We start from the raw sequence: 26,432 nt of genomic DNA on the forward strand, positions 1-26,432 counted from the left end.
TGAATGGGAGTGATGAGTGATTTCCTCTGCCTCACTTGTCTTTGTTTTATTTTGTTGTTCCTATTGTTTTTTGTTGTTATTGTGGTTTTGGGTTTTTGGTTTGTTTGGTTTGTGGCAGTGGTGGTTTGATTTTGTTCTTTTTTTCTTTTTTCCCTCCACCTATTAAATGGTCTTTATCTTGACCCACAAGGGTTTTTTAAATTTTAGTATTCCTATTCTCTCCCCTCTCTGAATGGTGATAGAGAAGTGAGTGAGTGAGAGCTCAGTGGGTGACTGGCTGCTGTCCAGGAACAACTCATCACAGACTAAAAAGATGAGCACTGACATCTAGATACGTAGGAAATTTGTAACTTCTTAAGGTCATTTATTTACTAAATGACAAATGTTTCCCACCACAAAACCATGCATTGTATCAGAAAAACATTGCGTGAGCTAATGAAAGAAGAACGAGAAGACCCCAAGGCTTTTTGGCTCTCAGAGGCCACCACTTAAACATAGCATGTCATGACTGGTTAAGTCTTCCAGGGAGCTTCTATACAGGGGTGTTAACCTCTGGAAGTGGACTGAGCTGCCTATTCTGAGTCTCAGGTCTTCTCAGCTATTCCCTTGTTTTTTACTTCTACCAAACTTTTCCTGTGGTTCCAAATGCAGACCAGGTCACAGTGCTGCACTAGAATGGGACAAGCACTAGGCTTAGAATTCAGCATGTAAGAAGCTAAGCCACCTGTGATAGTTTTCAGCTATGCCTTTAAAATTTTTCACAGATGTTGAACAGAACGTAGTAAAATGTAAATCAATCACTATTGGACATAAAAAGGAAAACAAAGATAATTCCAAACAATCCAATTGGAGAGATATCTACCATAGGATTTAGTTCCCCAAACAATTTCTTTCTCTTCTCTCACATCTTTGATCTTTGGGAGAGATACTAACTTGCTTCTGCTTGACCTTGGCTGCATTGTTCTGCTCCTTTCTCTTGTCCCTTTTATCCAGGAGAGTAAGGGGCAGGCAAGGAGGAAGAAGCTAGTAGCTTCCTCTGGTCTTTGACCAGGGGGTTCTTGCGCTGTTGATTAGTTGTAAATACTGCATATTTGTATATATTAATTGAATTCCATTGTAGATTGTAGTTTTGCTTGTAAATACAGCTTTCATTTGCTTCCAACTGAGCTGGTCTGGCAAATTTAATGGGGGGAGAATTTTCAAACCACCACACCACAAAAAAAATTGAACACTGTTTTAGTTCTTACTCTCATTTTAAACCAAAATATGCCATACCTCTTCTGCTGTATCATAATGCTCCATGCCTGACAATATTCCACTTATTAACTCAGAATCAGGTAAGCTATGAACAAATAATTTCTTTGTATCTTAGCTAACAAATTACTAATATTTATTAATAATAATGAATAATCCGTAAATTCACAGAGGTAGTTCAAAATCAGTATTTCCACATTTTGTTTTGACTGTGCTATGCGTACCAACTTTAGAAATAATTCAGAATAAACACTGGGTTGCTATTCCTTTAGTTAGAAATATGTTCTATAAATATGAAAGCATTTTTACTGTTTAACAGTGTATTTTGTGGAATATTGCAACAGATTATCCAGTGCTGTAAAAAGTGCAAGAATGAGTCAAGAAATATAGATAGCACTGCTACCCAACCATCCAGAACAATAATAATGGATTTAATCAAGACTATGAAGATATGTCATTAATAAGAACTTTAATTGACATTAGAAGGCAAAGGACACGAAAACCAAGCTGTGTGCAGTCACAGCTGTAAGATATGAGCATGTGTGATACATGCTACCTCAGTCAAGGAAGAAAAGAAAAACAAATTGCTTAACTTGGAATGTTTTTAATTCAGTTGTTGGTTTTTTTTTTTCCCTCATTCTGTTAATTTATTTAAGTTAAAAAATTTACCACAGCTACAAATTAAGCGAGCCTTAGTATATGTAACTATCACCAAAATACTGTAAAAGTTAAAGGTCTTCTAAATATCAACACATCTGACTGTTTTTCTGCTTCAAACATCTTTTTTTGCTTTACAAATGCAGTTCTCTAATGTACCATCTGTCCATTGCAATGACAACTTTAAAAAACAGCTTATCAGAGCGGAATTCCTCAAATGCTTCCCAGTGCACTGTCTGATCTTATTTCTAACTTCTTACACACCCTGTACATTTAAAAATTCCTGTAGCATTCTACATTCCTAGCTATTTAGCTGGCTATGCCAGTCATAATGCATATCAGGTATATGCATCTCCCAAGAACAAGTTAATGCATTTTTAAAAGCTGTAACTTATGTTTTCTGAAACAAAGCCAACAAAAAACCCCAAAACAAAACCTACTGAAATCACCTTGACATGTAGATAGGCTACACAAATAATTTTACTGCTGTAGGACTTATCCTTACTGCTTATGTGCCATATCTAAGATTGTGATATAAACTCTTTGTATTAGAGAACTGCATTTTAAGCTTGTTTGAAATTGCCTAGAATACTTGTGAGATCTATGTAAATAACAACAGTAAATCTAAGTTGCATAGAAATAGCTTATCAAAATTTGCATAGTAATGAAGTACTTGAGGAAGTGATGCCTTAGAATAGTTATGTATGTGTGACTTGAAGGAAATTAATACTTTGACAAAGTTGCATTTTTAATTTTTTTTCCCCTGCAATGAAATACTGCAAGCTGAATATTGTGTTTCAAATTTGCTTACCACTGCAGACATTATCAGAAAGGAAACAGTTCCAAGAATAAAATGACAAGAGGTTACAGCCTTATACATTAATTGTGCAATAGTTATAAAAAGTGAGTCAACTTTAGTCACTCAGAAGGGGAACACCAAGTCTTACAGCTGATCTTTGAAGCTGGATAAAAGAGATATAGAATGAAACACTAATTACAGATTTCAAGACATATTGTGTATAAACATATTTTTAGAATCTGAAAACACTTCATAGAATATTTGGACCTCAGAAGCTCCAAATATAAGCACAGTAATACTGTGAACATCAGTAATAAAAATAATTCAATCTCTGCTGCATGAATTCACATCTGCTTTCGAACAACTATAGTAACTGGGGACTTTCAATCTTATTTCTCATCCCCACAGATTTTCTGGGGGAATTTGGTAACTTCATGCACATTTAATTACTATTTTTTAAGTATTGAGAAATCAACTTTTTAAAAAAAATAAACTTATAAAAACATTGTTTGCTTTTAAATACACATTTGTGGGTATTAACATTTAAGCACTGCAACTAGAAATTCTGAACTTGCATTTCAGGTAGTCAAAGGAAGGTGAAAAGTACACTAAGTTACATGAATCTGAGTTCACTACCTGATAATGCAATTCAACTTCTTTCCAATAGATGCTTTTGTTTGAGTTTTTTCCTCAGAGAATCATGTTAATATAGCATTCCAATAAATGTATAAATAAGATCTTTAAAAACTTTACAATAAACTCTTTCAAGAAAACAAATTTATTCAAATTTAGCAGAGGAAGAAAACATAATAAATACAACAATTTCTTACACCCTTCTTTACAAGGTAATTTTACACTTATTTATTAGCCTTCTGTTACAAATTTCAACTAGTATTTCACATTTTGGAAGACAAGGTTAAAAAAATATACATATCAAAGAGAACAAACGTTTTATTTCTTGTGGCTAGTGCTAAGTGTTCAAGTACATATTTATTAGATCAGCAATACTGCAAGCACCCAATTAGCATGCATGACTATTACATGAAAATGAACAATACAGGTTTATAATTTTTATGGTACAATTTTGATTTGTCTCTCAACACTAAAAATTACTTTTTCAAGTTTCTGTACCTACTGTTGTATGTGAGCTTTTTCCAAATCCCACATTCAAGTCCTCATCTGAAGCAAAAAGGATGTAAGCTTGAACCTCATCAAAACAAGACGACTACCAGGCAAGCACAATTCCCATTCTGACATGTTTATACAGGTCTTTGGAATAGGGCAGATACTTTCTCAGCAGAAGCAGATGCAATTCCATTTGTTTTCCCAAACAAGAACTGAGACAACAGTCACTGAGATTTTGTAGCATGCCTGTAGCTGTGTTTTGACAGCCATCAGGTTTCGTTAATTCTCTGCGTACCATCTATTCAAACCAGTTTTCTTTCAGTAAAAATCGTACAGCATCATCAAATCCATTTTGGTAAAATGATTCCATTTTCTCCTGGTTTGGTGGGAAGAGAGCTTGATTAAGTCTCACTAGGTTGGACAGAGACAGCTGCAACAGAGCAAGAAGCAATAAATTAGTTTATCAAAGCAACTTCTCTAGACTGGATTGTGCTGCTGACTGTTCTGTCAGTTGCTTTGTGTAGCATATGTGAAAACAAAAGACCAGTATGGCTATGTCTACACAAGCAAATTAACCATGTTCAGGTACACTGCTGTGTCACATGTGTGCCAACACAGACTGTAACAAACGTACAGCCTTCAAAACAGACTGCCTGTAAAACTGTCAAAAACCTGGGTTTTTTTGATAAACACTCTGCTTGGCTAGACAGATGATGCTTAAAGCAAGCCTAGATTATTTACATTTAATATCCTGTGATTACTTACACAAAACTGAGCATCAATGCCTTTCAACTGTTCTTGCTTTACATTTTTCATGTTGTAGAAAATGTTTACCCTCCATTTGCAAACCAGAAAATGGCAAAAACATTACATATGCATGCATTCAATAAACGCAGCTTATTAACTTATTAACTTAACTGCACAGCTGTCTTTTCCTCTTCTGAAGTTACTTAATAAACAAGCAACTTACCATTATATCTTGTTTTGCAAGCTTAAGATAGAGATCCACATGTCCCTTATCTTGTGGACAGATATCTAATCGACCACTGAAAGGAGAAACTGTCACAGTTCTTCCAACAGGCAAGATAGGAAGGCCATTGGTAAGGCCACCATCAACCCACTTCTACTGGAAAATATAAATATATTCAAAGTAACTTTAGTACTGTGATCATAACTAAATACTTTATCATTTCTGCTCCTGCCTCCCCCACAACATCCCAAGAAAATATTGAACTTTTCTTCTCAGAATAGCATTACATAACTTGAGTATGAAACAAAAACCAATGTACCCCTAGGGTGTTTAATAAATGTTCATTTGACATAATCACTAAAACACGCACACAAATATTTATCAAGCTACTCATAAGACTTGTTAGTTATCAACAAAATCCCCCCCCCTCATTTTTTCTCAGATACATGAAAAAATAAGTTTGTTACTATTACACATGAACCATAGCAGACCATGTATAGTCCTCTAATATGTTACTTTGACTCACAAGTCTATGGGACCAGATGGGATCCATCCTAGAGTGCTGAGAGAGCTGGCAAATGAGCTGGCCAAGCCACTCTCCATTATTTTCCACCAGTCCTGGCTCACCAGAGAGGTCCCAGATGACTGGAAACTGGCCAATGTGATCGCCATCCACAAGAAGGGTCAGATGGAGGAACCTGGAAACTACAGGCCAGTCAGCCTGACCTCAGTGCCAAGGAAAATTATGGAGCAGATTATCTTGGTGGCAATAACTGTGCGCCTGAAAGATGGTCAAGGAATCAGGCCCAGCCAACATGGATTTGGGAAGGGCAGGTCCTGCCTCTCCAACCTGATCTCCTTCTATGATCAGGTGACCCACTTGATGGATGTGGGGAAGGCTGTGGATGTAGTCTATCTGGACTTCAGCAAGGCCTTTGATACCGTCCCCCACAGCAAACTGCTGGCCAAGCTGTCAGCTCATGGCTTGGACAGCAACACTCTGCTCTGGGTTAGGAACTGGCCAGAGAGTGCTGGTGAACAGTGCCACATCCAGCTGGTGGCCAGTCACTAGTGGTGTCCCCCAGGGATCAGTGCTGGGCCCCATGCTCTTTAATATCTTCATTGATGATCTGGATGAACGGTGCACCAATTTTTTACAGTCAGCATGGCTTCGCCAAGGGCACATCCTGCCTGACCAACCTGGTTGCCTTCTATGAGCAGGTGACAAAATTAATAGATGCGGGGTGAGCAACTGATGTCATTTACCTGGACCTGAGCAAAGCCTTCGACACTGTCCCACACCACATCCTGGTCTCCAAACTGGTGACACATGGGTTTGATGGGTGGACCACTAGATGGATAAGGAACTGGCTTGATGGCCGCACCCAAAGAGTGGCTGTCAATGGCTCCATGTCCCAGTGGAGGCCAGGGACAAGCGGAGTCCCTCAGGGATCAGTCCTGGGACCCGTCTTGTTCAACATCTTTGTGGGGGACATGGACAGTGGCATTGAGTGCACCCTCAGCAAGTTTGCTGATGACACCAAGCTGTGTGGTGCAGCAGACATGCTGGAGGGAAGGAAGGCCATCCAGAGGGACCTTGACAGGCTGGAGAGGTGGGCACAAGCCAACCTCATGAGGCTCAGCAAGGCCAAGTGCAGGGTCCTGCATCTGGGTGGAGGCAATCCCAGGCACAAATACAGGCTGGGCAGTGACTGTCTGGAAAGCAGCCCTGTGGAGAGAGACTTGGGGGTGCTGGTGGACAAAAAGCTCAACATGAGCTCTCAATGTGCACTTGCAGCCCAGAAAGCCAATCAAATCCTGGGCTGCATCAGGAGAAGTGTGGCCAGCAGGTCAAGGGAGGTGATCCTCCCCCTCCACTCAGCTCTGGTGAGACCCCACCTGGAATTCTGTGTCCAGTTCTGGAGCCCCGATTACAAGAGGGATGTGGAGGTGCTAGAATGTGTCCAGAGAAGGGCCACGAGGATGATCAGAGGGCTGGAGCACCTCTCCTATGAGGACAGACTGAAGGAGTTGGGGCTGTACAGTCTGCAGAAGAGAAGGCTCCGAGGTGACCTAATTGTGGCCTTCCAGTATCTGAAGGGGGCCTACAGGAAGGCTGGGGAAGGACTTCTCAGGATCTCAGGTAGTGATAGGACTAGGGGGAATGGAATGAAGCTGGAGGTGGGGAGATTCAGGCTAGATGTGAGGAGGAGGTTCTTCACTATGAGAGTGGTGAAACCCTGGAATGGGTTGTCCAGGGAGGTGGTCGAGGCCCCGTCCCTGGAGGTGTTTAAGCCCAGGCTGGATGAGGCTCTGTTCAGCCTGATCTAGTGTGGGGTGTCCCTGCCCATGGCAGGGGGGTTGGAACTAGATGATCCTTGTGGTCCCTTCCAACCCTGACTGATACTATGATACTATGAAGGGATTGAGTAAGTCATCAGCAATTTTGCAGATGACACCAAGTTAGGAGCAGATGTTAGTCAGTTAGAGGGTTGAAGGGCTCTGCAAAGGGACCTTGACCAACTGGACAGATGGGCAGAGTCCAACATGATGGCATTTAACAAATCCAAGTGCCAGGTGCTGCACTTATGCCACAACAACCCCATGCAGAGCTACAGGCTGGGGTCAGAGTGGCTGGAGAGCTCCCAAACAGAATGGGACCTGGCGGTGCTGATTGACAGACAGCTGAACACGAGCCAGCAATGTGCCCAGGTGGATAAGAAGGCCAATAGCATCCTGGCCTGCATCAAGAATAGTGTGGCCAGCAAGAGCAGGGAAGTCATTGTGCCCCTGTACCCTGCATTGGTTAGGCCACACCTTGAGTCCTGTGTCCAGTTCTGGGCCCCTCAGTTTAAGAAGGACATCAAAAAACTTGAACATGTCCAGAGAAGGGCAACAAGGCTGGTGAGAGGCCTTGAGCACAAGCCCTATGGGGAGAGGCTGAGGGAGCTAGGTTTATTTAGCCTGGAAAAGAGGAGGCTCAGGGGACACCTTATTGCGGTCTACAACTACCTGAAGAGCGGTTGTAGGCAGGATGGGATTGGTCTCTTCTCCCAGCAGCAGAACAAAAGGACACAGTCTCAAGCTGTGCCAGGGGAATTTTAGGCTCCAGATGAGGAGAAAGTTCTTCACCAAGAGAGTTCTTAGCCATTGGAATGGGCTGCCCAGGGAGGTGGTGGAGTCATCATCCCTGGAAGCCTTCAAGAGGGGATTGGATGTGGCACTTGGTGTGCTGGTTTAGTCATGAGGTCTGTGGTAATGTGTTGGACTTGATGGTCTTTGTGGTCTCTTCCAACCTTGGTGATTCTGTGAAGTCAGTGTTGGTCTGCTTGAGGCTAGGAAGGGTCTACAGAGTGATCTAGATTAGTTAGTCATTTGCATGGGGTTAAATGAGGACAAGTGCTGGCTCCTGAATTTGGGTCACAACAACCCCATACAATGGTACAGGCTTGGGGCAGAGTGGCTGGAAAGCTGCCTGGCAGAACAGGGCCTGGGGGGGTTGGTTGACATGCCGCTGAACATAAGCTAGCAATATGCTCAGGAGGCCAGGAAGGCAAAGAACACCCTAGCCTCTATCAGAAATGGAGTGGCCACCAGAAGTAAGGAAGAGATCCCACCCCTCTATTCAGCGCTAGTGAGATTGCACCTCAAGTACTATGTCCAGTTTCAGGCAACACAGTATAAGAAAGACTTTGAGGTGCTGCAGAGGGTGCAGAGAAATGCGATGAACCCAAAATAGCAATAGCTGGAATGAAGAAAAAGGTGGGGAAAATGCAACACTACAGGCACATGAGAGGGAGCAGACATCAAGGCTGCCACAGGAGTACAGGAAAGAATGGAAAAGAAAACCCAAATACAACCAAGTAATTTCTTGCAGAGTCCCACGTATTTCTTGGTTCTAAAGGCAGTCTAGGGGCACAAGCCTAATCTTTATAGGCATCACAGCCAAATTATCTTTCAGTATAAGCAGGGAGAGTTGCGACATCTGTTACCAATATATCTCAACTGTAAGGACTACAGTGACACAAACTACAGCCTCATCATCATATAAAGTCAACCCAATCATCTGCAGATCTTTATCTGGCTTAAGGATTAACTTTGCCAGAGATTCAGAGATAGTAAAATGACTCAAGCGTAGTTTCACGTGAAGCAAGGTTTGCCTTATGTTATTGGAAGCCTAGTCCAAAGGCATTTTACATCCCCAACCCAGATAATAAACTAGCTCAATCTGTTGAAGGCCATTAAGGGACTACCAATTCTCAGAGGTTATCTTACCTTTCCTTCTTCTTCAGATTATTTTTAATTAATGATTTACTCCCCGAAACCAGTGTAAATGCAGACAGAACATTATTCTGTCACAGTAAAACTTTCAGGAGATCCTAATAAGATAACCTCCCAGAGGCAGATCAGTATCCAATCCATCTCACTGACTTCAGTGATTACCATGTTGGGTTCATGAGGTTACATGGCCATGTACCCTGCTCTGTACTGTATGGTTTGGGGCCCACATAACTCACCTACAAATCCTCATTCTCACTATTCCAAAGCAAATACTATGGCAAGGCAGATCCTAAAGTTTTTGCTCTCACCCTTCTCTAAGTCCTTTAGCCTAAAAACCAGAAATCACACATTTAAAAGCAGGGACATCAACTAGATCAGGCTGCCCAGAGCCCTGTTGAGCCTCACCTTGAGTATCTCCACAGATGGGCTTCCAACCAGCTCCCTGAACAAGCCGTTCCAGTGTTCCACTACCCTCATGGCAATGAACCTGTTCCTAACATCCAATCCAAGTCTGCTCTTCTCCAGTTTGAAGCCATTGCCCCTCATCCTATCACTGCATGCCTTTGTAAACAGTCTCTCTCCATCTTTCCTGTAGGCCCCTTTCAGGTTCTGGGAGGCTGCTATTGAGTATCTCTGGAGCCTTCTCCTCTCCAGGCTGAACAGCCCCAGCTCCCTCAGCCCATCCTCATAGCAGAGGTGTTCAAACGCACTGACCATTTTCATGGCCCTCCCCTGGACCCACTCCATCAGGTCCATGTCCTCCCTACACTGAGGACTCCAGACCTGTACACAGTACTCCAGGTCAGGTCTCAACAGAGCAAAGGGGCAGAATCACTCTCTGGATCTGCTGGCAATGCATCTTTGGATGCAGCCCAGGATGTGATTTGCCTTCTGGGCTGCAAGCACACACTGCCTGCTCATCTCCAGCTTCCTGTCCATCAGCACCCCCAAATTCTTTTCCACACAGCCACTTTCTATCACCTCATCCCCCAGTCTGTATTGACAGTGAGGATTGTCCTGGTCCATGCAGAAATCTGCATTTGCTCTTGTTGAACCTCATGAGGTTTACCTGGGCCCACCTCTCCAGCTTGTCCAGAACCCTCTTGATGACATCCTGTTCCTCTGGTTTATTGACAGCACCAGACATCTTGAGCTTGCTGTCATCTGCAAACTTGCTGATGGTGCATTCAATCTCACTGTCTATGTCATTGATAAAAATATTAAACAGTAAAGGTTGCAGTATGGATCCCTGAGACACACCACTTGTCACTGCTCCCCCTCTGGGCTTCAAGCCATTGAGCACTACCCATACAGCAAATTCCTTATTCACCCATCAAATCCATATCATTCCAGTCTCAGCACTCACAACTGTTGAAACAACACAAACAAGCTCACATCATCCTTTGTGGTATTCATCTATGGCATCTACAGAAACAATAATTATTCTATAAAATACAGCACTGCAGTTGCTTTCCCTTGAGATTGAGTAATTACATTACAAATGAAGAACGCTCTTACACATACACACAAAAATCAGTAGTTAATCAAAAATTATGAAAAATTACCTCTCCTTTATATTCCACTGGCTTAATTCCTGCATATAGCGGTACAAAACTACTTGCTAGCAGGACCTAGAGAAAACAAAGCAGAAAGAATAGAGAACAAAACTGAAGAAAAGGTAATGAAGTCATTTTGAACCATACATATTTATCTACATTAAATAATACAGCAGTAAGCAGTCAATATATTAGTTTTTCAGAAAACCACTGTCACCTCAAAATGTCTCCTTATTGTGATATGTCAAAATTTGATTAAAGCTATTCACAGTATCACAGTATCACCAAGGGATTTGGTTTTTTTATGACTGGTCAAGAGACAACTCTCAAAGCAAAATAACACAAATGAACTCATTGATTAATGTGATTCAAAAGAGTACAAACTTAAATCTCACACAATGTGAAGCAAATACGTGATTTTGCAGAACCTAAATATGCATATGCTGAACATGCAAAAGCATGCAATATAAAATATCATCAAAGAAGCTGACCAAATCATTCTTTTGGCATATTTATATCATCTTTACTTTTCTAATAAATCATCTTTTCTAAGAATTCAAAATTTCCAAAGTACTACAAAGAGTCTGAAAATTTACATTTATCAGTATCGACACTTTATGTTTAACACATTTAACAACTTACTATTTGCTCTTTCACAACATTAGAGTTTAATTTTTTTTTGTATCAAGACACCTCTTCTGTCACATATAGATGTGCACACACACGTGCCTTTCCATCCCCTCATAGCAACATCTGTGAGAGTATGTGTCTCTATACTTACATATCCACCTATATATAGAAGTGCCATCAGTACACAGCATTTCAAAGAGAAGGGGTAGATGTGTGGATAAAGTGCAACCTTTATTAAATTTTCACATAGCTAAATGTGATAAATATGCATGCACATGCTTGCAAGGCAGCATGAGAGACAAATCTGAGGATCAGAAGTAGGTCACAGACTGGAGTATATACACTCTTGACTGGGTGCAAAAAAAAAATCCCACAAATCATAGAGAATATAGAAGAACATGTGTGAGGGTTGTTTTTTATTTATCCAGTGGAACTGCATTTATTTTTGAAAAAAATTAAGATACTTTCAGTATTAAACATCTCTCCTCCCCCTAATGAGTCTTATGTAGGGCTCTATATGAAGTCTTTCACTCTTGCCTATTTGTCTTCCAGTGATGTAAAGCACCAGAGCTCTCAGCTCAGATAAAAATGCTTTCTCCTATTATTCTCCAAATGTGAAATTGTAGCTATTTCTCTACCAGACAGGCCTTTACTTCTCAAAATTATTAGAGAAGGTCCACCTTGAAACCCCTACTCTTCAGATTTTCAAAAGTAACATTCTCCAGGGGTTTTAAGGTCCCAATATCAGCTTGTTGCCATGTCCAAGTCCCTTTCTCCTCTCTCCTTCAACTCCATCTCAGTAATTTTGGTCCTTCTAACTAAAATAAATGAACACAAGAGTTTTAACAAAGGAAAAGAGACAAAACCAGATGACCACTGCAAAGTGTGAACTCTTTTCAAGAAAGCAGTTGGTCTTTCTTATAGAGTCACTGAGGTATCAATAATGAGGTGAGGAAGGACAAGTTTGAAGTACATTTTCAGTATTTCCCTACCACTGACAGACCACTGTGGACACCTATTCACTATTCCCACCTTCCGAAAATAAATGCAGCAGTGTTCTGTGCCCTGCTCACTCACAAACACACAAATTAGGCCTCTCTTCCCCCGATGTCCAGTTTAAGAACTGCAGGTCTAGGAATGCCGGTGTGTGAATGTAGTGGGTTGAGAGAGAAGGCCTAGCTCTCCCTCCCCCACAAAGAGGGAAAAAACCACAGCTAACTCAGTTGGAAAAGCAAAGGAATGCTATATTTACAAGCAATATATGGAATGCAGGTTGTATATACACAATATATACAGTATTTACAATATATATACAGAAATATACAGCAAAGAAAAAAAATACAGGAACGAAATTCCCACCTCCAGACAGAGGAGGGTTCCCCCCTGTACCCCGCTCTCTCCCCCTACCTCCCTTTTTTCCCAAAAAGGGTTAGAGAGAGAAAAGGCAGTTATTGAGGAAGAGAACTCTTATTAGGTCTCCAAGCAACCATCCATCAACAGTCTGACTGTTGTATAAATGATACATGCATATTTGAAGGTGTGCACCAAAACACATGAGATGAACTGAAAGAACAAGTAATATGAATGCATTCCAATGAGCAATTATTAGGAATTTATTCCTATTTTTCCAACTCATTCTACTGTCAGCATTTGGAAACAAGTCAGTGAAACAACTGCTGAAAAGTGAACCCAATTCCTTTCCAGTTAGAAGATTTCACTACAAAAATCACAAGCCCACAAAATAGTAAACTCCAGACTTCCCACTGCTGGCTACTATAGCTGGAAATAGCAGTGTGAAATTTGAGATATCTTTGTGTGATTAAGTCCTATAAATCCTGAGAACTGACTGACCATGTAGAATATATACGGTACTGTAAAGGCTAACACCAAATGCACACTTTGAGATTTTGCTAACCAGTGTGATTTTTTTTAAGTTTAAATGTCAATTTATAAAGAACCTCCTATTTACACTAAGCATCCACAAGGACACAAAAGAGGGAATTCTCTCTTCCTCTAATTCCTCCTTTATTCTGCTGTATCTTACAATGTCCTCCACTAAAATATAATCAATTACTAGAAATAACCTTCGCTTTACATGCATATGAATTCCTCCTACCGCTTCCTATCATCTTATACACATAATATTGATACAAATTTAAACAGTAGCATTCAAAAAATATGGGCAGTAAAGGATATGCTTTCCAGTGATGGTTAAAATACAGTTTATATGGTGCTTAACTTTATATTCTATCTCTTCCCCACAAAAAAACCTGTAAAAAAAAATACAGCCCAACACTTTTTAATTCCTTTACTTTCTTTTGTGATTAAACAATTTAAATAGTGTCTCTGAAGTAAAGGATGCAGTACGACTCAGCGAATTGTTACAGAATTTGGAGATTCTCTATTTTATTATCTTCTACTGTTGCGACTAGCTACCTTGTTAATTTTTAAACACATTGTCTACAAGGTAGGATTTAAAAACAGATTAACACATGCAAAATAAATTTTAGCAAAACCTGTGAAACTGCATGATCAAATTCTGCTTCAGTTATGTTATGGTTGTAGCACCACTGAAAGTATAAGCAATTAGTTGAGTAAAACAGATTTATTTATTGTACAGCTAGCAACATACTCCTAAGCCTTGAAGAAACTCAAGCACTTTCATTTAAAGCAACAATATTCAACTCCATTACCTTAATGAGGTCCTCCCTGGAGGCAAAATTTGAAACCAAGTGATTTTCCCCAGTTTTGGTGTTAGTGACTGACACATACAGACGGTTCTCAGCAATCTCATGAGCATTTGAAGGAAGAATAGACTCTATGCCTTCCCTAGAGTAAAGAAAATGCAAGACATTATTCACCATCTTTATTCAGAAAACCTTGAAAATATGTTAGGGGTAAAAGAGCGTTGAGCACACCACAACAGAGAAGAGACATGCATACTTTGCACTTTCATTTAGAGATCTTCACATGGAAATGATCTTATAGTTTTACCAAGATAGGTACCTAAGTGTTTTCATAAAATCATAACCAGGCGTTACAGCACCGAAGTCCAATTTTCTAACTTCCTCTGCAAATCCATAGGCAAACTGCTTACTTTTCTGGAAATTAAAGATATTCACCATTTAAGACATTTTAGTTACAGTAAGTATGTTCAACTATGGTATCTAAAACATACTATTGGCTAAAGTTTTAATCATGAAAGAGATAACAGTAATCAACAGAGAGCTGTAAGACTAGATACATTTTCCCATATGTGCTTGGTTTGTAATGTTATATGCACATCAAAATGTGGAATTCTTTAGAAGAGCTAATTTGTATGAAAACAAGGCCTATAATATAAAAAATAAAAATTAATCATAATAAATCCTCACATGAATGCTACTTTATCAAGGAAAGTTAAAGGATATTATTCTATATATTACCACTGCTAACCAGTTCTACTACAAGAACAATCATCTGTATTCTAACTGTAAAGCCACCTTTTATTTTAAACTATTTCAGTACTAAAACCACACACAACTACATTAAGATGCCTATAAATATTAGAAAAATTACGATTATTACAATTCCTTCCCACAAATGCAAAAAAAAATGCTGCTAATGAATACAATTCTATTAAAGTATTTAATGAATGGAATACTATGATAGATAACACAGGAAGATAAGACATTGCAGAAAGCCAGGCAATAGAACCCACTGCACAGATAACCTCTTCTACATAAGCTGAAATATCCAGTGTTGATAACTGCAGAAAAATAGTTTGAAGTGTGAGCCTTAAGAACTACAAGAGGAAAGGAATCAGTAGCATCTCTATTTGGCAAACAGATTCTGAAACAATGAATTACGATTCTGAATGCTTAAGACTCACTATTTAGTAATTATACTCCTGTTTTTATCATTTTATGCAGACTTCTCTACTGATTTTAGGGACTTTGGCAAAAAAATTCAGTCTTCTCTGACTTTCTGAAAGTAGTACACGATCAATGTATTATACCCATGTTCACCTATAAACCCATAATTAGAGAGTAAAAGACCTGTTTATAAATAGTTTGAGGTTCCTAGCTAGTAAGGTCCAGAATTTAATGGAAAGCAACACAGGAAAGAGTGGGGTGAGGATTAGTATGAGATCAGGAGCAAGCTGACTGAAGTAGTTTCACTTCCCAACATCACTTTTACAACAAGTGAAATAAAGTTCTTGCATTTGCTTTCTTTATATTGTCTTCAAATGAATGCAATACACACACGAAAGTTCATTACAGGGTCCATACCTCTTAAAGCAACAACCACTGGAAAGATTTGCCTTAACTGATTTCACATAGGTTACCTTTGCCCTACCAGGTACTTGCCAGTTCCAAGCCAATTCAAAGTACTAATATGCACCAAGCCTTGAATTCATACTACATTAGGCAGCTAGGCTTCTGTAGTCAATCTGCTGGTAAAAGGCACTTTTCTCTCTAGAGAGGAAACCCACAAAATCCTTTGTAGAAGCACCTCATAACTACTATCTTTATTTCTAACATGTTTTAAGAAAGTGATGGGGAGCCAAGAGTAACAGAGATGGACAAACTCAGGTGAATGACAGAAAAGTACTGTCCATATTACAAATATTAGACCAGAGCTACTCTCTTTTTTTTTTTTTTTTCCTGTCAAAGGAGACAACTTCTTACAGCTATAATATTTTTTATCATTTTAGTGCTAGAAGTTTTCAAACATGTATCTAAATTTTAAATAGTGACTGAGGACATGTTTAGAAGTTATACTTTCTTGTACTGAGTTAAACTAATTTCATATAAAACTGATCAAGGTGCTTTTGAAATAAAGATACTTATCTATAAGTCTATAAATAGCCTCCATAGAATTCCCAAGTCACATGCCTTTTCAACAATGACAGATATATGATAGAAAAACATCTTCAAACTGTCGTATTAGAATAGCAACAAAAGAATTATAAAACTTCAATGTTACAATCTTTTCAAGACAAGAAAAGATTGTATTAGAACTTTGAGACTAGGAGATGGAGGAAGTCCCAATTATAGGTTGTGTAACATAGCTATCTCTTGGGAAAGAGGATAATAAAATAAAAAATACCACAAAATTAGCTGATGAGAGTGTGATATTTATGAATATAAAATGCTTCATGTTGGAAATGTAATCAAGGTAACAATATAATTATCCTGACATAAAAAAAAATTAATTTTATTTAGTACACAAAACCATCTTTGCTTAAATCGAGAATTAGGAAGAGTTATTCCACTGGAAAAAAAAAAAACACAAAACAAAAAAACAACAAACAAACACAACTCTCAATTTTCCATTAAAAAAAAAAAAAAAGTTAACCTAATGACTAAAAAGTAAACAAACATAAAAAGTCCACAAGAAAAGACAAAAAATCCTCAGTGTAATATAGACTCATTTTCCACAAACAAAAATTAAAAGCTGTTGTAATATTTTTCCTTAGAAAGGTCTTTTTAAGTTGGATTAGGCTGGAAACGTATGTTCATGCCCAGAGACTACAATAAGAAAAGTTTCCTTGGGAAAAGGCTAACTGCCTTGTTTACCGTAAAGGAATGTGTTACACTGAGCAAACTTGAAACTGAACTACTAGTCAGATGCCACAGAAAAGGAGTAACACCTGAAGAGAATACAAGTAAGGTTCTCTTCACAACAAAGAACTTGCCTAATATGAAGTCACCTGCAGGGGTGGGGTGGTGGTGGAATAGAGCAAGGAAAGAATTTATTGCTGAAAGCAACAGAAGTACAGCTAACTGCAAGCTAAGTTCCTATCCCAACAGAAATCAACAGGAAGAAAGATCAGTGTCTGGGAATATTACTTGAATCAAATGCAGCAGAGCTGTAATACGCAAGGCCCAGAGAAAGTTACCTGATGCTCACTGGACTGAAACCTTAGCATACATAAATTTTTATCAGGCTTCTCCTTTCCACTAATACCATTTATTGTAATTCAAGGCATTAATGAAATATTAATATTTTGGCAAGGTCTTGTCCTTTACATACGTTAAGGCAAAGTCACTACGGGCACTAGATGTGGACAAAGGATTCTTAATCAATGCAGGAACACAAACAAAAAAATAAAGAGCAGGTAACGATCTCCCACAGAACTTGCAATAGGGCAGTCATTGAACATCACTTTGCTGTCTTTAGATGGCACCATGACCATGGTGAGAAAAGAGTGGCATCTCTGAAGAAAACACACCCAAACACATGTGCAGCATGTCAGAACAGAATGCCATGCGCATTAATCTTCCAAGGCACACAGTGGGGCTACTGCTGTTAAGTTGTGGACTATACTGAGCCTAAAGGAGGTGCACAAGCCACTCCTTGCATTGCCTGATGAAGCACTACAAGGAAGGAAAGCAATTAAGCCAGACACAAAAGGATAAAACACTGGTGCTATGCAATTTCTTAACTAAGCCTACCTCTAGCCAACAAAACAATGATTAACTTTGTGGTAAATAGCAAATAAGTGCATACACATTTTGGTATTTTAAAGTATATCCGACTGCACACACCTCAATTCACATACATTAAATTTATGTTGACATAGCTTAAAACATAAACTCCATATGACAAACCTTTGTGATAAAGAGATACTTGCTTCAGACATTTTTGGCCATGTGCACAACTTTTGATTACGAAAATATATACAAGTCCTTTTACAAGGAGCAAGAAGAAAAACAAGAGCCAAAATACTTTACAAAGCTTAGTATTAGATGATGGACTCAAACATATCCTTTGAAAATGATCATGTCGTATACCTACGAATTTATTAATTTACCTCTATATTTTCTGGTACAGTTAATAAGACACTGGCAGCCAGTGATCCCGCAGAAGCTCCTGCAAAAGCTTTCACAACTTTCAGTAACTTCTTACCATGCTTGCAAAAAGCAGCTGCTGCCCCCAAGTGGTAAATACCCAGAAAGCCACAAGCTGCAAATGACAGATTGATGCGTTTCATTTTTGCTGTGGGAATAAAGTTTCAGAGTCAGAAAAGATCAGTTAATTTTATCTTAGAATATACATATAGTATATTGTGTATTCTGTGCCAAAAGAATATATCTACATAACAAAAGGCATCTTACTTGAAAGCAGTAAAAAAAACAAAAACTTTTGATTACCAACTATATCAAACAAGTAACAGTTTATCTTCTAGAAAATTGGTAACAACTCTGAAATACTCCTTAGCATAAACATCTTTTTCAAATCAATCAATAAATAAATACCTATATACAATGCAACTACACACTTTCATCTAATTTGTCTACGAAATACAAAAGAAAAGTAGATACTCAAAAAATGAGAGAGCAATGCTCTGGAAAAAGGAACAGTTAGCCACGAGACTGAAAATCAAATTGTAACACAGCTGGCTATTCTGTCATCATACTCCCCTTACAAAACACGCAGCCCAGAACCCAATATTGTTCCCTAGGAAAGGGATTTTTATTAGACCTTTAGAGCTCATTTCCTTACTAGTATGTTAGTAATCATTAATAGACACATTCTTATTTAAAAAAAAAACACCACTGTTTATTTAGAAGAGCATACAACTTATTGTTGTAACTATTAAAATAAGAAGGAATTAAAAGTAAAGTAGTAGAATACAAAGCACTATGTATGAAAACACACACACACTGAAGGTAGCAAGGACAGAATCTGTTATGTTTTGGTTAGTTTCAAACAATAAGCCTAAGTTCAGACTGCTGTGGGTGGTTTATTTAGAAAAAAACAAAACCAAAAACAAAACCAAACAAACTTGTGTATTATATTAGCTCTTCTGCATATTACTAAAATTATGAAAGCAAGATATTCCATATAGGATATTGTAGAAATATGCAAGATATTGTACAGATTGCCATAATATTTAATTAAAAATAAACTCCTAGTATATCTGGATACATCTCAATATGAATGGGACTAGAAAAATATTTTGGTACACTCAGGAATATACTTGGCTTATTATTTCCAAAGGAAACATATCATCAGCAATGATCTATAGACACTGTGGTATCAGTTCTGAAAAGTAAACGTGAACAGCAACAGATTTTGGTTTAAGTTGCCTTTTCACCTCAGGAAAGGGAAGAACAGGAAAGAGGATGAGAAACAGCTGCCAAAGCCACTAGTTAAAAAGACATGCTAAATTCAACTACGTTACCCATAATGTTATGAAAACCAGACCACAAACAAGTCTAACCAGGTTTATAAAATAAGAGAGTGTGCACCTCAGTGCCAGGGCATACTGTTTGGTGCATTGATCAGGCTGCTAAAACACTATACTACCATAAAATGCAGTTATTAAGCTACCTTATCCTACTCATAGTGGGATCCCTTGCACACAGAAACAAAGAATCTTTTAACAAAACAAACAAAAAAAACCCCACCAAACCAAAACACTATACTGCAGAGAAGATAAAGATTTACTCAAGGTTTTACAGAAAAAAAACAACTCTACTTTGAAGATTCCCCTCCCCCAGTAGAGTGGAAAAAGCTTAAGACACTGAGGTATGATACCATGATGTGCTTCCTTTCAGGGTAGTTAAACTCTTGGGACTTCAACCAACTGCTGCAGCTCCTTCCATGCCTTCTACAAACTAGGTGCAAAGATGCATTCACATCATTGACCATTTTGACAAAAAGATGAAGCTGGCTAAGTGGACTGTATTATTAAGTAAGAAGAAAAACAAGTGTGGAATAATTAACTTCCATTTTTGTCCAAAGGAGATTTCAGGCTCAAAACACAACTAATATGAAACAGTATATGAAATAACAACCATGTTTCCATAGTTGATTGGTCAGAAAATAAACCAGCATAGTAAGAGTTCACAAATCCCAAGAATTATGTGTAAGGGGCCTAGGAAATGTAATTAACAAACATAAGTGCAAGATTATAAGTTTATGTAAATAAAAGCAAACATGTGCATGCCTATGTAAAGGTATATACACATTTCCTAAACCTTCTACAAGGCTCATTTACAAAACATTCTAACATCTCTCCCTGCTGAAAAACACATAGATGTTCACCAATAAAAAAAGCAAAACAAAACCAACAATAAAATAAAAAAGGCAAAAAACCAAAACCCCACAAACAAGCAAACAAAAACCCACACTAAAACAACCCCTAAGTATGTAAAGCATGGTTACAGCAAGGAATTTTAGTTGTTTTTTTTAAAGAAAAAAAAAAAGTGTGACGGGTTGAGGCAGACCCTCTCCCCACCACAGGCAAAAATAATAACTCAGACAAACGGATTGCAAAAGTGATGGAAAGTTTAAATGGAAAGCAGTGAATGTTTACAGAAAGCCAGAAGCACAGTGACAAAAGAAATCCCAAAGCAGACTCCCCACTTGAGGGTACACTCAAGACCCCCAGGGCTCCTTCCCCCCCACACCCCCCTCCACTGCTAGGCTAGTCTCAGCTGGCCAGAACTGAGACTGCCCATCCCCCCAGCCTTGGGCCTAGCCAGGCCCAAGGCTGGGAGAAACCTCCCCCAAGTAACCGGGTGACGGTGAGAGGAGAAAGAGGAAGCGCTGGATATTATAGTGGCACAGGGAATTATGGTATGAAATACCTGGTTTCCTGTCCAAAAGTCCACTGGGCTGGACTTTGGGACACAGGAAGCACCCCTCATATGAATACATCAGAGGGCACCGAGCTCAAACTGCTACAAGTGTGTAAGACAATCACACTTCATTGTATATACAAATTGCTGATATACCTTCTCTAAATTAAGAGTACAAAAGAAGGTTATGTGAACTAAAGAGATTATTTGAATCTCAAATCAAAAACTGCTGAAAATACACTTGACTAGAGTCAGAATATCCATGCCTTGTCTTACAAGGCTTAAAGAGAAATTTGTATTTTCTTACATGAGACAGAACAGAATTAACCAGATTGGAAAAGACCTTCAAGATCATCAAGTCCAACCTATCACCCAACACCATCTTATCAACTAAAGCATGGCACCAAGTGCCTCATCCAGTCTCCTCTTAAACACCTCCAGAGATGGCAACTCCACTCCCCCAACCTGGCCCATTCGAATGGCCAGTAACTCTTTCTGTGAAGAACTTCTTCCCAACATCCAGGCTAAACCTCCCCTAATTATCAGTTGTGAGTAACTGTTCTCTTGAGTGTCTGGATACATGCAATTCACTCTTGGATGAAAGTTAATTTCTTAACATTTAGATCCTATACTGCCCTTCTTCCTCCTTCATTTCCCACCCCAAGAGACAAGAGACATTAGTGAACAAGTATTGACATCAATTTCTTGATTGACACAAGGTTCAGTGAGAGACAAACATACAAAAAGAACTCTTAAGATTTCAAGAAAAGGAATACTATTAAAGAGTGCTGCTAGTCTCATACTTTGTTATGCATAAACTAATCGTCAATTTTATTATTTTCTTTTTCAAACAGAAGTATTTTACTGAATTTGTATGGCATGCAATAAAACACTCATTTACAAATTCTCTAAGAGAATTTCAAATCAGAAGTAGCAACAGCACGGCTGCGTTATCAAGGCATGACATTTTTATTAATTAGGATCAGTTCCCAGGTCTACATTATATATTTATCACATCTACCTGCAGGGAGGTTCCATACATTGAATTGATGGCATCTTACAACAAATTTGCACTTATCCTGCAAACATGGTACAAATTAATAAGAATCATGGTTCTATAAGGAACTATCTGCTTGACAGATGTAGTTAAGCAACATGTTTTCATCTTGCAAAAGAGTCTCTGAATAAGAGAGAAAGATAAGAGAACATTCATTAGATGAATGTCCAATAAAATCAGAAAAAGCAAGAAATAGAAAGCCATGAAATTCACTCCTATAAGAATATAATTTTTCCCATTACTTTTGATTCTTGCAAATATGTCATGGCAACACTTGATTTGCAAGTTGGCATTGTGTATTTCAGATACATTATAATTAAAAAATGTCTTTAGCTTTGATGATCCAGTAGATCACTGCTCTTTTGATGAAAAAGAATAGTAGAAATATAACCCCCAAGAGAACATACTGAGAAATTTAATTATGTTTACAGTATGACTAATCCCTGCCAATTTCTTACAGAGTACCAGAAGTCAGAACACAGACACATCTGCACATAAACCATTTTTTCATCTACCTGTGCAAACAGCAGAAATCTTGCTGTTTGAAAAGCAAGGTATGAAACACCTGTTCCACAGGACATCGTAACAAATATTCTTAGAGGGTTTAACATAAAGATATTCCCTATTAACTCAAAGTTACCACACTGCCACATCTTAACAACAACAACAAAAAAAAAAATAATCAGTGAACCTGAAGAGATACACAAATACATTTTAGCTTGACAGTGCACTGTAGAGACGTGATGCAAATAGGAAATACAAAATGGTTTTACCCCACTTTTCAGAAATACTGTTATTTTACTTTATTGGCATAAAGACTTTAACTGGCTAAGGGGATAGGTATGCTTCTGTTGTCTACAAGGAGAAAAAAAACAAGCATAAGATTACTTCTAGAAGTAAGCAGGAGAACGTTGGGGCTGTTCAATCTCATTACTTTACAAATAATGCGGGAGCATTCAGGAATAAATCTAAACCTAAGAGTTCTATTTAAATAATTCTCTCATCTGAAAAAAAAAAACAAAACCAAAAAAACATAAACCAACATCTTACTGGTGATTAAAAAAATACATGGAGGAGGCATTTCTGTTTACTCAGCAGTATCGCACATTTCTAATGCAAACCTACAAGGCAATATATGCCAAGAGGCAGGCCTGTAGACCAGTATAATACAGCTTTTTCAGGACAGGTACTGTCTTCCTAATTGTCATGCACAAGACATAGCACAGCAGTTTCTCATACTGCTGTTTCCTAAGCAATATAATTATGTAAATGGTGTACCATAAATCTCTATGTCTATACCAGTCATAACTACCTCCCTGTCATCTCATATGTAAATAAAAGCTGAATCAACTACAAAACCTTTACAAACAAAAATTAAATACACATAGAATGTAGATGATCAAGTACCCTGAAGCACAAGAGCTAAAATGTATGATGCATAACAGTACATTTGAGGATTAGTCATTGGCTAGGAATGACAAAAGAAGCAAAGTTATGAGCTTTTTAGCCAGGCAGCATTAGTAAAATGAAGGTCACAATTGTAATTATTAATTTATCTGAATCAGAAATCACCACTCACACGGGAATGTTTAATTGCATCTCACATTTACAACAGAAAAAAACCTGTTCACTAGCATCAATGACCATTCATAGCCTTCAGTGGAAACTGAAGGAATTGAATCTCCTGGTCAAAAACAGGCTCGCAAAACCCAATAACCATCCAATATACTCTAGTCTACTTAACAGTCACTACAGTTGCTAGCAAGAGAAGGGGGAAACTAAGTTTTGCATCTATCCAGCCATATGGAATAAGCATTATAAGAATTCAATGAAGTGGAAGAAAAAAAAAAACTTTCAAAGTAATACAAAACAATCAGTACACTTTCCAAGTACACTTCTCCTAAATGTCTTAATAGCTGAGTTACACAACTTTCTCATACTAAAAATTACATATAACCCCCTTAAAACTGAAAAATAAAGAAAAACCTACATCGCATTATATAATACTTCCACGTTAGAAGTTTAGACTATCTTGACCCTTAACAGAAGATCTGTAGAGAGGACAGGGATGGCTGACTTCAAGAAGAGAGTAGCAAAAGGTTCAGTACCTTCTAATGAATGTTGGCTTCCATCACATACTTCACTGGGACTTTTTCCAGCAGTTGCTTTAGTTTCCTCTGCACTAGTAGCCATTCTTGTATCTACTATTGAATGTTTATCATTTAACTTGGAAACCTACAATCACATAGTCAAATGTTATTATTAAAAGGAGAAACAACAGACAGATATAAGGTGAACATAATTAATCTTTTAACAAATTAATAAAGTCAATTTAAAATAGTTGCAAAGCCATTCTGATTAATTTCTCAAATGCTTATCCCCCAAAATGATCCTTAACTAGCTGAAAACAATGTTCCACTATATATACATGCCAACATTTTTATTTTTAATATAAACTTCAATAGACATCTAGGAAAACATTGGCATTTGGAACTATCAGTGTCCTTCCTACATTTGTTGTTTGTTTATATCTACAGATTTTTTTAATAAACAAACTCTTATGTTTCTATCCTCCCTTACCAGTCTAATAAAAATTGACATTTTCCCCCTAAGACAGAGGTATTAGACACAAGTTTATTCTGAAAAAGTAGTTCTTCTGCACCTTGTTGCTGCCTGCCCCTTTACCTTGATATCCCAACAATAAATTAATAAATAAGGCTACAAGATCAAAAGCTCTGTAGATTTGAAAAAGAATTTGTATTATCATTGTGTTGATGTACATTGCTTACACTTAGAGCACCATAAAGACACTTACCTGGAATTCAACTCTGTTATGTGACACTGTTGTGGTACAGTTGTTTAGAACTCCAATCCAGAACTGCTGAGTTTTTGGAAACATGTAGCTACATAGTCTGCCTTTCTTCAAGTGAAGCAACTGCATTTGAACACTACAAAGACTTTTAGCAGCCCACATTTTCTTAAAAGCGACCTTTGGATCCAGATTATGTGGCAACCAAATGGGTACTTTCAGAAGCTGTTTTACCATGGAATTGCAAAGGAAGTATCAACAGACAAGCTTGGCTGCCACAGCAGTATGCAGTGGAAACATTCTCTTTTCTAAACTTAACCTGTTTTAAAACATAAAGGGAGAAGAAGGGACGGGGGAGGGGGAAGAAAAGGAAAAAAGAGAAGTTGAAAAGTAGTTGTACATCAAGGCCCTGACACTGTAACAAGGCCCTCTTCACAAACTTTTGACACAGACACATTAACAATTGATTGACTCGACAATGAAAACAGTCCTAAGCAAAACTTTTGTTCAGCCCTTACTCTCCTCCTTACCAGCCTCCATCTGGCACTGTGTTGTTCATCACTAACTATAAAGTCAACCATTTCAGGAAGAGGAAGGACTGAAATTGTAGGGAACAAGTGAACATACTGTCTCTCATAAATAACAACATGAATGCACTGTTCCTTCTACCTCATCTGAAAAACGTGCAATGAATGCTCAGGCAGCTTCAAACAAATTGTTTGCCAAGTCCTGAGTCAAGCTCCTAATGAGAAAAAGAACAAAAAAAAGGTATGCTGACTGGTAGGAGGAAAGCCCCTGTCACCTTCTAGGCTACAAGGGGCAGCCTAGGAGTGTCTCACAAATCAAATGTAACTCTGCATTACAACCTAGTACAACTTCAACCATTAAAATAACATGGAAATGCACCTGTTCAGATGACAAGCAGGGTGTTGCCCTGGCCAGAAGCACAAACTATAACACTCATTCTGTGGAGGCAAAGTCCTAGGAACAAACTACCAGCTTCAAACTTCAGCCCAATCAAATAACTGAGCTCAAGGTTTTCTGTTTATTCTTGTGTGCTTTGAGATGAGGCCTACAATGTAATTACAATTTTTCCTCCCTCCATTTTTCTCAGTAAATAATTGATATAAACAAGCAAAACTAAGCTGAAACGATAAGACAAAAGTTTAAAATGTAACAAACACAGAATGTCAAGTGACAACTGAAGCAAACGGCATGAAGTTCCTGCCGTCTCTTCAACTTACAACAGAAGAGCGATTTTTCGGGTGGCCCCATCCCTTCAAATTCTAACCTCTAGTCTCCCAATTTTTCGGAGTCTCTCCCCGCGCAGGCTCCTGCCTCAGACCCTCCCCGAGCTCTAATGCGGCTTACGCAATACAGCGGTGGCACCCTGCCAGTCTCGGCTCGCAGGCGGGACCTGGGCCCACCTCCCTCGGTAACAGTCGCGGAGACAACTCCAGTAGGAAGCCGTGGGAAGCCCCCGACGGCTCCGGCTCCAGTCCCAGCTCAGAAGCAGCCTGCGCTCAGTCAGCGCAGCCTGCGCGCATTCCAGCAGGCATGGGCGCAAAAGCCCTCAAGCAGCCTTAGGGAGCAGCTCCTCAACTGTGACAGTGCGTCTGCGCACTCCGGGGCAGCCCGACAGCCGCGGAAGGAAGGCGGGCGGGCGGGCAGGAAGGGTGGAAGTTAGGAAGCTGTAATCTGGGGCGTTGCGAGCGCTGG

General features: G+C 38.7%; 1 protein-coding gene across 6 annotated transcripts; it reads right to left on the minus strand.

Annotated features, from left to right (window-relative positions):
* Positions 1-1,307: 1,307 nt before the first annotated feature.
* PNPLA4 (patatin like phospholipase domain containing 4) lies at positions 1,308-26,328 on the minus strand. Of its 6 annotated transcripts, none has more exons than XM_068141797.1 (9): positions 26,085-26,328; positions 24,720-25,032; positions 24,013-24,139; positions 18,072-18,256; positions 14,279-14,373; positions 13,966-14,101; positions 10,652-10,717; positions 4,806-4,958; positions 1,308-4,265 (listed from the first exon to the last, which is right to left on the minus strand). In XM_068141797.1, the coding sequence occupies exons 2-9, from the start codon at positions 24,948-24,950 to the stop codon at positions 4,134-4,136; spliced, it is 1,125 nt and encodes a 374-aa protein (XP_067997898.1). In that variant the 5' UTR covers positions 24,951-25,032; positions 26,085-26,328; the 3' UTR covers positions 1,308-4,133. The 6 variants fall into 6 exon arrangements, with proteins under 6 accessions (XP_067997898.1, XP_067997918.1, XP_067997908.1 ...); XM_068141817.1 differs by having other exon boundaries at positions 26,005-26,087; XM_068141807.1 differs by lacking the exon at positions 26,085-26,328 and adding an exon at positions 25,958-26,065.
* Between the last annotated feature and the right edge of the window lie 104 nt (positions 26,329-26,432).

Source organism: Melanerpes formicivorus, unplaced genomic scaffold (genome assembly GCF_026170545.1).
Source record: "Melanerpes formicivorus ecotype bairdi unplaced genomic scaffold, bMelFor1.0.p_v2 SCAF_1, whole genome shotgun sequence".
Classification (NCBI taxonomy): domain Eukaryota; kingdom Metazoa; phylum Chordata; class Aves; order Piciformes; family Picidae; genus Melanerpes; species Melanerpes formicivorus.